This window comes from Pongo pygmaeus, chromosome 10 (genome assembly GCF_028885625.2).
Source record: "Pongo pygmaeus isolate AG05252 chromosome 10, NHGRI_mPonPyg2-v2.0_pri, whole genome shotgun sequence".
NCBI lineage: Eukaryota > Metazoa > Chordata > Mammalia > Primates > Hominidae > Pongo > Pongo pygmaeus.
In genome coordinates this window covers 11,004,192-11,020,077 of record NC_072383.2, presented here as the reverse complement: position 1 = coordinate 11,020,077, position 15,886 = coordinate 11,004,192, and the positions used below count along the sequence as shown (strand labels likewise).

Below are 15,886 nucleotides of genomic sequence, written 5' to 3'. Positions count from 1 at the left end.
TGGACTTCTCCCTCTTTTGCTATCTTCAGCTCCTGATCTGGCTAGAATCTTCTGTGAACAGGGACAAGGCTTGCATCTTCTGGTATCTGCCACGGCAGAAACCAGCCCAGGGCTCAGGGAAGCCTTAATGAGGCCTGCAGGGAAAAAAAATATATATATATACATATATATATACAATAAAAATATTAAGTGTGAGTTTTCCAACTTTGTTCTCCTTTTTAAAGATTGTTTTGGATATTTGGATTCCCTTGTAATTTCACCCGAATTTGAGGATTAGTTTTCCTCTTTCTGAAAAGAAACCTGTAGAAATTTTTGATAGGAATTTTAATGAACCTTTAGATTTCTTTGGGTAGTATTGATATCTTAACCATATCAAGTCATCTTATCCATGAACATGGGATGTCTTTCTACTTACTTGTGTCTTCCTTAATGTCTTTCAGCAATGTTTCATCATTTTTTGTATATAAGTATTTTGCTTCTTTAGTGAAATTTATTCCTAATTATTTCGTTATTTTGGAATTGTTTTCTTAATTTACCTTTTATATTCACTGTTCAGATTGCTGGTGTGTAGAAACACAACAGAGTTTTATGTGTTGATCTTGTACCTACAACTGGAGTTTTAAGATTTTTATAGTATACAGGTGTTCTTTTCTTAATTTTTTTAAAACTTTTTGACATCCTAAGCCTTACAAAATTTCTTATAAACTTTACTCTACATATGTCATATAGGTATCTCCTCACCCCATTATAGTTTTTGTTAGTGCATCCTCCAAAATGTTGAAAAAAAGTCTATGTTTAGTAAATGGCTGAAACCTATATATCTGAGAATATTTTTACTTAACCTGAACATTTAGATGTGTTGTCAAATATAAATAAATATCTTATTGTGTTTAAGTTGAAATGCTATTAAAATCATTTGATTTATGCCATTGCAGAGAGAAACAAAATAATCACCTGTCCATTAATATTATGAGATGCACTGGGCATTAATACTGAATAAAGAAAAGAACTACATATGAAGGAAAAAAACAACTAAGTCCATTTAAGTTTGTTTACATTTTCAGTGAGTAATGGAAAACAAATTGTTAAACCATGATTATTATGTTGCCATATTTTATGATTTCATGTGACTGGCATTGTCTTAGTACATTTTGCTGCTATAAAAAATGTCTGAGATGAGGTAATTTATAAATAACAGAAATTTATTTTTTCATAGTGCTGAAGGCTAGAAAGTCCCAGACGAAGGCAGTGGCAGGTTTGGTGTCTAGTGAGGGCCTCGTCACTGCTTCCAACATGGAACCTTGAATGCTGTATCTTTTCACAGCAGAAGAGGGGAAAGGCTAAAAGACCTATTTAGTTCCCTTCAGGCCTTTTAATCCCATCATAATGGCAAACCCATCATAATCATCTCCTAAAAGGTCCCACCTCTTAATATTGTTGCATTAGGGATTACATTTCCACATGAATTTTGAAGAGCATACAAACATTCAAACTATGGCAATCAAAAAATATAAAATTTGGCCAAATATTATGGATAGGAAATTGTAATTAAGACACATTAATAAAGGCTCTATAGCAAAACAACTAGTTAAGAGAATCATGATTTATTGAATGGAATGCCAAAAAATTCAATAATAATAGTACCTAAAATTTTTTGAGTATATATGGTAAGAACTATTCTAAGTATTTAAATGCAAGACTTTATTTAAGTATAATATTTCTATGAGATAGATAGCACTATGATCAATGTTTTACACATTGGAGAAAGAAAAGATTCGGCACAGTCTAAATCACACAATCATTAAAACTGAGAATGAGCTTCAACTCCAGCTATCTGGCACCAGAGCTGAAGCTCTTAACTGTTATATATATTTCAAGCCATGTCCAAACTTTGTTATTTAGCAAACAAATTATTTGTCTCCATGGATCCCAAATATTCTATTTCTTCACCATTTTTATACAAACAGACAAGACTATTCCCAATATACTATTATAATAAAGTGTTTTATGCTTGAATTATTGCCTCTATATAGTTCTCCATTAATTAAGACTGTTCCTCTTCTTAAAGAGACATGCATATTTCTCACTCATAGTATCCCTTCTCAACAGGGGTCTTTATGTTGCTCTGTTTTCATGAGTTTTACATGTACCCCCATACATCTGTACAACTATTATATGTCCATAATTAAATTTTAAAAAATTAAAAATACAACAAACAAAATTACTGAATGAATTTTTAAAAAATAGAAGATTATTTCATCCAACAAAAAGATAGGGGAACTTTAGCAAAAGGAATGGTGGTGAAATTTAGTATATTTAACTACTTAATTTCAGGTAGAAAGCAAAAATCAAGGAAGGAAGACTGGCTTATGATTGTGACAAGGAAAGGTAATATTTTGTACAGAGTGATGACAGGAGATAACAAACTGCTGTATGTCTTGTGAGGAATTAGAGGAAGAATAAACTGACCAGGCATGGTGGCTCACACTTGTAATCTCAACACTTTGGGAGGCCAAGGCTGGAGGATCGCTAGAGGCCAGGAGTTCAAGACCAGCCTAAGCAACAAAGTGAAACTTTGTCTCAAAAAAAAAAAGGAAAGAGAATAATCTGAAAGTTACAAGAGAGGGAAAGAAGAATACCCACCCCAGCTTTAGACCCACTTCTATGAGGGTGTGAACAGCTGCCACAGGATTTAATTGTAGAGTATTAAAATGAAAAGATCCATGGACATGAGTGATGAATGAACTGGGAGGGGCACCAAATTATATACTCATTTTTATTAATCCTTAGCTTAAATCTAGTATTTCTTCTGTCTTGAATGTAAGTAACAAGCACATACCATACCAGCAGTATCTGTAATTTTTTCACTTCGGGAAGTCAAAAATCTTTATTGTTACAGGTACCTCCTATTATCATTTACTTTCACCACTGGTCTTTATCTGCCAGATATTTTTGTTATGTCAATTAAAAAGCACATAAATTCCTATATTATATTAAAAATATATTTCATACTGCAGGAAAAAGGCATTATATATGGATTCCTTATAAATTTCAAATATTTTTATTTCATGCACTTAAAAACATTATTCTGAAATTATAGCATGCAACAGACTGGCAAAGTAGCCCATTGAACAAAAAAGTTCCAGAACCTAGAGTTCGAATGAGGAAGATAAAGTAAACTGTTAAAGAAATGAATGAGAATATAAAGCTTCTGCTAATGGTTTACTAGGGATCCCAATGGATATAGTGAAGAGTTTAGAATGGGGTGGGAGATAAAGTCAGCAACTATTCAAAATATAAGTTGTCAGAAAATAGGACAATGTGGCAGTATTCTGTTCTTGATTTATAAATATGAACAGTATAGTCATTTCTCTTGATCAGTAATAATCAGTGGCATAATTCAAGGACAAATGCCTGTAAAAGATGTAAGGTTCTAAAGAATGGTAAACAGTATTTCAACAAAGAAAGAAAATGAAATTTAAGAAACATCTGCCTAAGTAGGTTTGTGTTTGTTCACTTCTCATAGAAAGACATACAGGAAATGATGTCATAAGTTTCCCAGTATTTCATCTGTTTTCTAGTAGAGACAGAAATAATCAATAAACTAACATTCTAGATTAAAGTGTTTCTGCAATGGAAATACATATTAAAGTCTGTCAGCTACGATCCCTCTTTAACTTCTCAATGCTAAGATAAAATCCAAAGGGCAAATAACACATAAACACATACACACACACACACATACACACACAAAAAAATATTCAATGGTGTCAAATAAATTGAGATCATTTGGGCTTTGTTTATAGCAAGAAAAGATAAAAGAAGGTGGCATTTTAGTAAGTATAGGCCCTTAGGTAGCTCTGGTCATATCCTATAGCATATTTTCATTTACATTTGAATATAGGCATAATAACTTTCTTAAATTGATCAGTATTCCACATGGCTAAAGAAAAGAACTGATGTAGGGGAAAAGACTGTGATTCAGAAGGCAAGCTTGGATTCTATATCTGAATTTACCAAGAAATTTTAATATGTCAGTTATTAATCACCCAACTACATGATATATTTTCATCTTCATCTTTTCTGAACATTACAAATTGATCCCAGAGTAGTTCCATTTCCAAATAATAACGTTGAACCTACTTTATTCCCCTCCACAAAATTTTATCATTCAAAAAGTTTAATTAAAATAATGAAATGTTGCATTCCCTGAGATGTAAACATGGTGCTACCTTGTCTGTCATTTGGATGCAAATCAATTTCTTTACTCTAGTGAAGTCCTTCTCAGAATATTACCTCTTTTATGGCTTTGGTCATGACAAGCACAATGCGTATTTTTGAGTTGTATAATCTGATATTTCTTCAGAAACAAAATTCACAGAGAAGCATGAAAGAAACCCCAAATTTTACTTAACAGAATAACAACAGCCATTTACTTTCTCATAAAAATCTGCAAGATTAATTTTTATCTCTTTATTTTGTCTAAAACCCTGAACATATGATACATTATCTCATTAAATACTTTGTATTGTTGTGTTTGATAAGTAACATTTAACATTGCCTTAAAATTTAATATTAGTTTCAAAATAAAATTTCTGGAAACCGTGTATTGCTGTGTGCCTTTTTCTATTATTTCAGATATGTTCTACTATGCCCAATGACATGTTTCAATATGTCCCAATAAAACAGTATGTTTCCAGTGTGTGTATAAATAACATACTAATTTATAAGACGCCTGCTGCCAAAAAATAGAGCTAAGAAAATTCAGAGCATGTATTCTTATTACTCAGTACAGATTGAAGAGTCTTGTATATCTGTCAGGCTTTTTAGTTCCAAAATATCACTTTCTTGCTTTTTGTCCTCCTCACAGTTCAGACTGATCTGTTTCCATTCTAAAGATAAGTGACCAGTATTTTGACTATTTTTTCTATGTACGGAAACTACATTCAGGTACAAAGCAAGAACACTCTAAGAAACCCTAACATCTAAACCAGAATTTTCTGTGTCCCATTTACTGACAACACTACAATGTCATGTTTATTTCCCTCATTGTACCTTCTGTTGAGAAGACAAACACTGCAGAGCTTTTTGAGGATACAGGGAATTACCTCAGTAATGTATTTCTCAATGCCCTAGTGAATGGAGTGTTCTTTTGGCCCTCTTAAGTCATACAATGGGGAGAAGGTGAAGTTCCCATACGATAAATTCACCTTAATACTCCTATCTTCCTACACCTTTAGATTCTTTCCTCTACATTCCACCAGTTATGCCATTTAAGCCTCATTTAATGTTAATAATAATTTGTTTAAAGTTTTAGTCAACCAAGCAAGTAAACTGGCTACACAAGCTAACACATTAAACCTAAAATCTGTAATAGCGATAGCTATGTCAATATACTAACAAGGATGGATAGTCGTCCAGCAAATTAAATTCTAGCCATATTTTCCAAGCAATCGATACCTTCTTGAAGTTCCTGGTCAACAGCTCAGATTGGTAAATCTAAAATATACAGAGCTTAGAATGAGAAAGATTGTGCAAATTTAAGAAATCAGATCCATTCCCATTTGCATCCTAGAGGCTTTCAGTCATCAGTGCACCAAAGGAAATTACTGGCCCCAGTCATTGAAGTCTTTAGGCAGCTCTAGCCCAGAGCAGGACTGGCTATCTTCTTCGTCTGCATCACAGCTAACAAAAAGGAGAGATAAAGACAACTATATCATGGTCTAAGTGGCAGACAGAGACATTGTTCTTCACTGGTCAGCTGAAAGTCAATTCATCATCAGTGATATTCAAAAATCACAAGTATCTGCTGGCATGCCAAGTGCAATAGAGGCAATATATATTATTTTAATTGCTGGTGAATTGACCATAGGGATTTGGGGAAATGGATTCATTGTACTAGTTAACTGCATTGACTGGCTCAAAAGAAGAGATGTTTCCTTGATTGACATTATCCTGATCAGCTTGGCCATCTCCAGAATCTGTTTGCTGTGTGTAATATCATTAGATGGCTTCTTTATGCTGCTCTTTCCAACTACATATGGCAATAGCGTGCTAGTAAGCATTGTGGATATTGTCTGGACATTTGCCAATAATTCAAGTCTCTGGTTTACTTCTTGCCTCAGTATCTTCTATTTACTCAAGATAGCCAATATATCGCACCCATTTTTCTTCTGGCTGAAGCTAAAGATCAACAAGGTCATCCTTGCGATTCTTCTGGGGTCCTTTCTTATCTCCTTAGTTATTAGTGTTGCAATGAATGATGATATGTGGTATCACCTTTTCAAGGTCAGTCATGAAGAAAACATTACTTGGGAATTCAAAGTGAGTAAAATTCCAGGTACTTTCAAACAGTTAACCCTGAACCTGGGGGCGATGGTTCCCTTTATCCTTTGCCTGATCTCGTTTTCCTTGTTACTTTTCTCCCTAGTTAGACACACCAAGCAGATTCAACTGCTTGCTACAGGGTTCAGAGACCCCAGTACAGAGGCCCACATGAGGGCCATAAAGGCAGTGATCATCTTTCTGCTCCTCCTCATTGTGTACTACCCAGTCTTTCTTGTTATGACATCTAGTGCTCTCATTCCTCAGGGAAAATTAGTGTTGATGATTGGTGACATAGTAACTATCACTTTCCCATCAAGCCATTCATTCATTCTAATCATGGGAAACAGCAAGTTGAGGGAAGCTTTTCTGAAGATGTTAAGATTTGTGAAGCGTTTCCTTAGAAGAAGAAAGCCTTTTGTTCCATAGAGACCCCTAAAGAGTATCCTGACTACAAGGAGAAAGAAATCAACAAAAGCCACTCTCCCTTCTCCTGTTTGCATTCATTTTCTCTTATATGCTATTGGAAGTCATTAATATCTATCATGATTCTGAAGATTTGTTTTGTGTTCCTTCACATTTTTGTCTTGTTTAATTGGTAATCTAATGTTATCATTGCACCATATATTCTTTGTCATTGCAGAAAAAAAATGCATCTAAATCCCACACTAACATTGCATCATTTTATGTCATTGACTAAATACAAAGAGGTTCTACTTATTTTCTGACAAATAACTGGCAAAGGCCTTGAACTCAATGAGTGGAAGAATGTCAGGCAACCAGCTTTGGGGAAAAGATTTTAGAACTCATCAACCCTTGCTATAAAATCAATCATGCAAAACAACTCTCTACTTTGAAATGAAGGCTGGTCCTTACCTTCACTGCCCTTTCCCCTCCATTTCTGGAAGGGTTTGTCTTGATTAAGAAAGGAGAAAAACAGTATTTAATGAGATTCTATCTAAGATGAGATATGATGTGGGAAAAGGAGTATAATCTCAAGAATGAAAGTTTGACCAGGAGAGGAGGCACAGTTATGTATAGCAGAACCACCTTGAGAAAGAAGGTTGAGGGTCCCAGTAGTCAGCTTGTTCATAAGTACTCTAGCTGGTGATGGCAATTTTAGAAGTCAGTTCCCAAAGATGCTTTGGAATGTTCTCTCTAGCCTTCTAACTCAGAAATCTCTGACGTGTTTTTTTCCCTCTGCATCATTTTCTTTTCTATTTTGTTTCCAGCAGTAGTTTATAGGTAACTAGTTTTCTTTAAGTTACTAAGTTTATGCTTTCCTGTTACACATTACACAGGTAAGAAATAGAAAAAATCCTGCATGTGTTGTATACATTGTAGAACTATTTAAATACAAGAAGCCCTACGGTATTGTGATTTGTATTACCTACATTCAAATGTATTTTGGACTAAGTTGTACTTTCCCTCACCCCAAAACAAATAAATCTAATTTAATAGTAGAATTCATACTATTCCTTGGAAATACTGGTAGGTAAAAAAATTATTATTACTATTATTATTATTATTTTGAGATGGAGTCTCACTGTATCGCCCAGGCTGGAGTGCAGTGGTGCGATCTCGGCTCACTGCAACCTCTGCCTCCTGGTTCAAGTGACCCCCTGCCTCAGTCTCCCGAGTAGTTACTTTTTTATGTGTTTGCCCTATCTGGAAATATGACTATAATATGCACTGTGATATTACAAATCTTATAAAAGGAGTTGATTGGAACTAGAATAATGTAAAATTTAAACTTCCTTAATTTTAGATTACAATGCTTATTATACAAGAGACAATGTTTCAGGAAGTGAATTGTCTTCAAGGGTATTTCTCACATTAAAAAAAACTAAAGATAACAAATCTTTACCTGGCATATTTCACTTCTAAGGAACAATTGAAAAGAAAGCAAATTCTTAGTAAATATTGCTATGTGCCTGCCTAAAAAAAAGTCATTTCTAATTAGATTTGTATCATATCATTCCCTAATTAGCCATTTAAATGAAGACAAGAATTATTATCCTCTGACTAAATGTTAACTATCTACAATCTAATTGTACTAATTACTTCCAAAGTGAAAATTTGTTTGCATCTGGGAGAACTGATTTGTGGCTTATTTATAACTTATATGATGAAAATGAAGTTTTATTTATGCAGTTGTATTTTTATTAAACATTTATCCTTTTTTTGCAACTCCCTATTCAAAACTCAACTTGAAGGTCCAAATATAGAGCTGCAGCAAGAAGCCTGTTGCAAATTCATGATATAAAATCTCTTTGAATTTGCATGAGAGCAATTTCAGCCAAACATTTCAGTTATCACTCACTAAAGGGTAATAATTATAATTTTTCCAGGCTATAAATAAGTAGTCAAGCTGCTCATTAGTTGGTTTCATCTTCAGGAATGTAGAGACAATCCTATTTCAGAGGAGAGCTGAACACTTCTGGAATGATAACAAAGTCAAAGTAACAGCAGATGAAAACATTATTGCATGATTCAAAGAATTGATTTATCACGCTTCAACAGGTCACCTGTAAATTAGCTCATCTACAGTGATATTTGAAATCAGATTGTTCTCTCTGCAAATATGTTCAGTCCTGCAGATAACATCTTTATAATCCTAATAACTGGAGAATTCATACTAGGAATATTGGGGAATGGATACATTGCACTAGTCAACTGGATTGACTGGATTAAGAAGAAAAAGATCTCCACAACTGACTACATCCTCACCAATTTAGTTATCTCCAGAATTTGTTTGATCAGTGTAATTGTTGTAAATGGCATTGTAACAGTACTTTACCCAGATGTTTATACAAAAAGTAAACTACAGATAGCCATTTCTACCTTCTGGACATTTGCCAACTACTTAAATATGTGGTTTACCACCTGCCTTAATGTCTTCTATTTTCTCAAGATAGCAAATTCCTCTCACCCACTTTTTCTCTGGCTGAAGCAGAAAATTGATATGGTGGTTCGCTGGATCCTGCTGGGATGTTTTGCCATTTCCTTGTTGGTCAGCCTTATAATAGCAATAGTACTGAGTCGTGATTATAGGTTTCATGCAATTGCCAAACACAAAAGAAATATTACTGAAATGTTCCATGTGAGTAAAATGCTGTATTTTGAACCCTTGACTCTCTTTAACCTGCTTGCAATTGTCCCATTTATTGTGTCACTGATGTCATTTTTCCTTTTAGTAAGATCTTTACAGAGACATACCAAGCAAATAAAACTCTATGCTACCAGCGGTAGAGACCCCAGCACAGAAGCTCATGTGAAAGCCATTAAAACTATGACTTCATTTATCTTCTTTTTTTTCCTATACTATATTACTTCTCTTTTGGTGACCTTTAGCTATCTTATGACAAAATACAAGTTAGCTATGGCGTTTGGAGAGATTGTAGCAATTCTCTATCCTTCAGGTCACTCATTTATTTTAATTATTTTAAATAACAAACTGAGGCAGGCATCTGTCAGAATGCTGACATGTATAAAAATCACCTGCGTGATATGAAATCTTAGTTTCATAAATGGAATTTAAAATCAAATCTTCTTCTCTAATAAAAAATATAATTTTCTTATAAGTCTATTCTCACTTTTCTGCAGTTATCTCATTTATTTTGGATGCATACCTTTAAGTATTATCAGGACCTAGTAGCAAACTAATGAATACATATTTTATGTCTCTTTACAACCCAGAAATGCTCATCTTTACACTCCTTTTCCTCGAAGAATTTCAGAGCTCATGCTTCTCTTCTTGTCTCCTCAACGCAAGTGTTAGGCATGTATTGCCTAGTTGAAGTCTTTTTAGATTTTACTTTGGCTCATGGTAAAGTGAACCTGAGCTACAGTAACTGGTTTTTCATTTTTCTCTGTCATACATTTTTATTGCCGCTCCTTAACTGTGCTCCTTTCGTGGCTCTGCTGAGTCACTCCCATTTGGCTTATTGACTAGGAACTCAGATGTTCTCTGGTCTGTCTTTGGTTTTCCCGAATGATGATTTCCATGGTCTCCTAGGTAATATTTTCTGGTTGATCTTATTCTGATGATTTCTATTTATTTTCCTTGAAATTAAATTTCCTCTCAAACAACTTGCTTTTCATGCAGCACCTGCGTGGGAATCAAACCCATTCAAGTGCCACCCACCAAGGGGTGTTCCTAAGCCCTCTTCACAATCTGGATAAAAGAATGAGGATAACAAATATCAATCAGACTGCTCACTCAGGTTCTTTTCTCTAACCAGACCCTGCAAACGTTTTCACTCAGGACTTAACAAAAGAAAGAAATTGGGAAGAAAATAGCGTATAACATGGAATAAGCACATACTGTCATTGGAAGAAGCAACGAATGCTTACAAAAAATACAGAGTAATTTTTATTTTAAAAAAAGAAGGAAAATAAGTCACTAAAATTTTTAATTTTGCTGTGAACATGAAATCCATCCTCACTATAATATTATTGAAACGTTTGGTCTGGCATGTCTCAGGTTGTATATGTTCTAATATGGCTGTACATTATTGCTTTTACTCCCATTACTTTCTATGTTTAATTCTGATGTATTTCAATCTACTAATTTCCTTTTATTATAACTAAAATATAATTACCAGAAAATTACCAATTGTTTGTCTTATTATGTAAAACTCACTCTGTAAAATACTAATATTTATAGCCCTAAGTATATAAATTTTATGAACTATATTTCTAATATGCTAGCTGTGTGTGTTACTCTTTGTTTTACAAGACACAAGAATTCATGTTCTCTTGATGAAATATATTAATGTATTCTACAAAATACCTGTAGATTTTATACTAGGATGAACTTTATATTTTTCCAAAGATTTAGATGAAATAAATGTTTTATTGAATTAGTACTTTTGGGAAAGTTTTACCCCGTTAGGGTTAAGGTTTTTTCTTCCATATTTTGTTTCCTGCCTCTCCAATGTTTCAGGCATCTCCAGTGACCACAGTGACAGGGGTTCAAAGTAGTAAGCTTTTTACAAAATGCTCTCTTTTTTATTATTATTATTATACTTTAAGTTTTAGGGTACATGTGCCCAACGTGCAGGTTTCTTACATATGTATTCATGTGCCATGTTGGTGTGCTGCACCCATTAACTCATCATTTAGCATTAGGTATATCTCCTAATGCTATCCCTCCCCCCTCTCCACACCCCACAACAGTCTCCAGTGTGTGATGTTCCCCCTCCTGTGTCCATGTGTTCTCATCGTTCAATTCCTACCTATGAGTGAGAACATGCGGTGTTTGGTTTTTGCTGCACTATTCATAATAGCAAAGACTTGGAACCAACCCAAATGTCCAACAATGATAGACTGGATTAAGAAAATGTGGCACATATACACCATGGAATACAATGCAGCCATAAAAAATGAAGAGTTCATGTCCTTTGTAGGGACATGCACGAAGCTGGAAACCATCATTCTCAGCAAACTATCGCAAGGACAAAATGCTCTCTTGTAGAACTTTTTTTCTTAACTATGTATTCACATAACTTCATGCTATGCAACATTGGTATGCATAAAATCTACATTTATTTCCAAAACTAAACAAAAAAAAGTCTAAAAATTATTTGAGCAAATATATCATCATAGTTCCTGTGAGCACTTCATTTACCAGGATAAACTGTGGGGTAGAAATGATGAGTCTAGGCCGAGCACAGTGGCTCACACCTGTAATCCCAGAACTTTGGGAGGCAAAGGCGGGCAGATCACCTGAGGTCAGAAGTTCAAGACCAGCCTGATCAACATGGAGAAACCCCGAATCTACTAAAAATACAAAATTAGCCAGGCATGGTGGCACACGCCTGTAATCCCAGCTACTTGGCAGGCTAAGGCAGGAGAATCGCCTGGACCTGGGAGGTGGAGGTTGCAGTGAGCCAAAATTGCACTCCAGCCTGAGCAATAAGAGAGAAACTCCATCTCAACAAAAAAAAAACAAAAAGAAATGATGAGTCTAGGTCAGGGATCATTTCCAAGCTCGTCCCATCATAGATGATGTTCCAATTGCCTGTGAACATGGCTACATAATCATGCAGATTGCCCAAAAATTAAGGCTACATCTCCAGAATGACGGTGTGTCCTTTAAGGAAAGATAAGAGAATACATGCATTCCCAGGAAAGTGTGAGTATCCAAGAACTACTCTATGGAATCCCATGTAGTAAAGCGCTTCTCAGTAACTCTAAATTAGAGAAGCTATTTCAAACTAAGAATTCATCTCTAGAGATGTGGAAAGTTTAATCTTCAGTCTCCTGCTAGAAGAGTTGAGGATCTAGATACTCATGCAGTTTGTATGGGGGACAGTGGAGAGAATGAAATACAGAATTTTACTATCTTCTCTCTCATGCATACAACTACCCTCGAGAACATTTTTTAAATTTTTTGAAATCTTTATGAAAGTATAATTGGTATGAAAAGAACTGCATATATTTAATGTATACAATTTCAAACACCCATGATATCTTCACCACAAACAAGGTAACAGACATATCTAATACCTCTCAAAGTTTCCTTGAGAACATTTTAAGTGAAAATGAAAAATTTAAAGATAATCAATAGTCTCTTTTTTATTATAGATCCTTTACCTTATTATATATAATATTGCTAAGTAACCATTAAATGTCATTTGGTCAATAAGACAATGCATTGTATTAAGAGACACTATGCCATATAATTGTTCATCTGAACAGCCAAAATAAAGACCGAAAGTTTCTTTGGAATCAAATAATCTACATTTAGTGTTAACTTTTTAAGTTTCCTGAAAACATATAACTCTCACTATGGAACCAAACTTCGGATTCTTTACTAGTTATCAATATTAACATTCAGCAAAATAAAGATTCTTCAAGAAATTTCAATTTTTGCCAGTTTTATACTTGCTACCAAATTCTTGATGTTTAGGTTGCCAGAATGGAACACTCAATCTAATTTCAGTGCTTCCTGAAAGCACTGATCTTAAGTAATTAGGGACATACACTAAAAAATTATTCATTTTTTTACCTGTAATTCAAGTTTAACTCGGTGTCCTGAATTTTTAGTTGCTAAATCTAGCAACCCTACTGAGGTTACTAGTATATATCACAAATTAATGAATCCAAAATGCGTACACCTTAGCCTCAGAAAGACAATGCAGGACCATGAAAGGGAATTGGCCTAATTTGCATCTTAGTAAACAGTAGCTCAACCTAAATTAACCATATGTGGAAAATTACAACCTGCTGAGTAGGTAAATGGGCATCCAGTGGCCAGGCCAAGGATCGCCAACCACATTGTTTGTCAAGACTAATTAGGATTTAATGAAGATAGCTTCAGTCTTCATTTATCATTCCAGTCTCCATCACAAAACAGACCACAACAAAGAGGTAAAGAAAACTACATCAAAATCTAAGAAGCAGGTGTGGATGTCAAACTCCATCAGGTCAACTAGAAACTAATTGCATATTTCTCTATTTAAACATGACAGATAAAGTGCAGACTACTTTACTGTTCTTAGCAGTTGGAGAGTTTTCAGTGGGGATCTTAGGGAATGCATTCATCGGATTGGTAAACTGCATGGACTGGATCAAGAAGAGGAAAATTGCCTCCATTGATTTAATCCTCACAAGTCTGGCCATATCCAGAATTTGTCTATTGTGTGTAATACTATTAGATTGTTTTATATTGGTGCTATATCCAGATGTCTATGCCACCGGTAAAGAAATGAGAATCATTGACTTCTTCTGGATACTAACCAATCATTTAAGTATCTGGTTTGCAACCTGCCTCAGCATTTACTACTTCTTCAAGATAGCTAATTTCTTTCACCCACTTTTCCTCTGGATGAAGTGGAGAATTGACAGGGTGATTTCCTGGATTCTACTGGGGTGCATGGTTCTCTCTGTGTTTATTAGCCTTCCAGCCACTGAGAATTTGAATGCTGATTTCAGGTTTTGTGTGAAGGCAAAGAGGAAAACAAACTTAACTTGGAGTTGCAGAGTAAATAAAACTCAACATGCTTCTATCAAGTTATTGCTCAACCTGGCAACCCTGCTCCCCTTTTGTGTGTGCCTAATGTCCTTCTTCCTCTTGATCCTCTCCCTGCGGAGACATATCAGGCGAATGCAGCTCAGTGCCACAGGGTGCAGAGACCCCAGCACAGAAGCCCATGTGAGAGCCCTGAAAGCTGTCATTTCCTTCCTTCTCCTCTTTATTGCCTACTATTTGTCCTTTCTCATCGCCACCTCCAGCTACTTTATGCCAGAGACGGAATTAGCTGTGATTTTTGGTGAGTCCATAGCTCTAATCTACCCCTCAAGTCATTCATTTATCCTAATACTGGGGAACAATAAATTAAGACATGCATCTCTAAAGGTGATTTGGAAAGTAATGTCTATCCTAAAAGGAAGAAAATTCCAACAACATAAACAGATCTGAAGAGGAACTATGCTTTTCTAGGACAAACAAAGACAAGATGTTTCTAAATTAACTTCAGTTCTTGCATTAATGTTTTATGTGATTAATTACTCCTAAAACTTAATTAGTGTATCTGTAATTGTAATGTAGGGAATCTTATGTACAGCTGGCTGGATCTCTCTATCTCTGTCTCTGTTTCTAACTCTGTCTGTGTCTCCCTGTTTCTCTCTTCTCTAACTCTTCCTTCTTTAGAGTTGCTGTTTTTTAAAACATGTTTCAGAACAAATAGAAATTAATATCATAATATCAACTATCAAGAGTACAGGGCATTTTCATAGTTCCAAACCCTGTTTCCAGATGCAAAGTTGTGTGACTAATTCAAAACAACTGTAACAGCATCTTGCTGTTATTTGCATCTTTATGAAAAGCAACTAGTTCCTTCTCATAGTCCTCACTAGATGGTTCTTCTTGGATCATCCAACAAAGCTCTACTTTAGGCACAGACTCAATAAAGTGACAGTTCTTAATAAATGCTGTGGAATTCTATGAATAATCTTATAATCACAGAAAAGTTATATATTATGGCCAAATATATTGTCACAGTAAGTTCAAAGATTATTTGAGAATTGCAGATCAATGAATGAAGGACAATCTATAAGTAAAAGTGGGAAAAATTATGTAGAAAATGTCTATAAAATAAGAAACCTAAATTGAACTATTAATTATTTATCAAAGAAAATTTCTCCACAAAAGACGCATGTCGACAGACTGCACCAGGCAATGATTGTCAAGATGTTGTGACAAGACATTCAATCAAAAGCTAATATATGGTTATGCTAAAATGTCAAAACTCTCAAAGGATATATTGCCTCAATGTAGATCATCTCTACATCCCAGAGAAATATTGTTTGGATTGTATATAAGACATCTTTTTTTAAAGGGTTCAATGATTCTATTTCAGTAATTGTTGAACAACAGAACATCTGTAAGAATATAGAATACATTAACAAACACTATCAAGCAACCTGATCTGATATTTATGGAAGACTCCATAAAAGGAAGAGAGAACACGTTCTCTTTTCAAGCATATATTGAATATTCTCCAGACAATACCATATGTCAGGCCACAAAAGGAAATATGTATTTGGGACATAC

The 15,886-nt window shown here is 34.7% G+C and overlaps 3 protein-coding genes across 3 annotated transcripts; all 3 read left to right on the top strand.

The window, feature by feature from the left end:
- Window positions 1-5,721: 5,721 nt before the first annotated feature.
- TAS2R9 (taste 2 receptor member 9) lies at window positions 5,722-6,795 on the top strand. Its single transcript, XM_054444799.1, has one exon. The coding sequence runs from the start codon at window positions 5,815-5,817 to the stop codon at window positions 6,751-6,753; it is 939 nt and encodes a 312-aa protein (XP_054300774.1). The 5' UTR covers window positions 5,722-5,814; the 3' UTR covers window positions 6,754-6,795.
- Window positions 6,796-8,602: 1,807 nt separating this feature from the next.
- TAS2R8 (taste 2 receptor member 8) lies at window positions 8,603-9,838 on the top strand. Its single transcript, XM_054444721.1, has one exon. The coding sequence runs from the start codon at window positions 8,909-8,911 to the stop codon at window positions 9,836-9,838; it is 930 nt and encodes a 309-aa protein (XP_054300696.1). The 5' UTR covers window positions 8,603-8,908.
- Window positions 9,839-13,730: 3,892 nt separating this feature from the next.
- On the top strand, window positions 13,731-14,834 carry TAS2R7 (taste 2 receptor member 7). Its single transcript, XM_054444950.1, has one exon. The coding sequence runs from the start codon at window positions 13,796-13,798 to the stop codon at window positions 14,750-14,752; it is 957 nt and encodes a 318-aa protein (XP_054300925.1). The 5' UTR covers window positions 13,731-13,795; the 3' UTR covers window positions 14,753-14,834.
- Window positions 14,835-15,886: the final 1,052 nt, after the last annotated feature.

What these genes read in the sequence shown, in the direction of transcription:
- TAS2R9 (XM_054444799.1), top strand. Translation starts at nt 5,815, where the DNA reads ATGCCAAGTGCAATAGAGGCAATATATATTATTTTAATTGCTGGTGAA.
- TAS2R8 (XM_054444721.1), top strand. Translation starts at nt 8,909, where the DNA reads ATGTTCAGTCCTGCAGATAACATCTTTATAATCCTAATAACTGGAGAA.
- TAS2R7 (XM_054444950.1), top strand. Translation starts at nt 13,796, where the DNA reads ATGACAGATAAAGTGCAGACTACTTTACTGTTCTTAGCAGTTGGAGAG.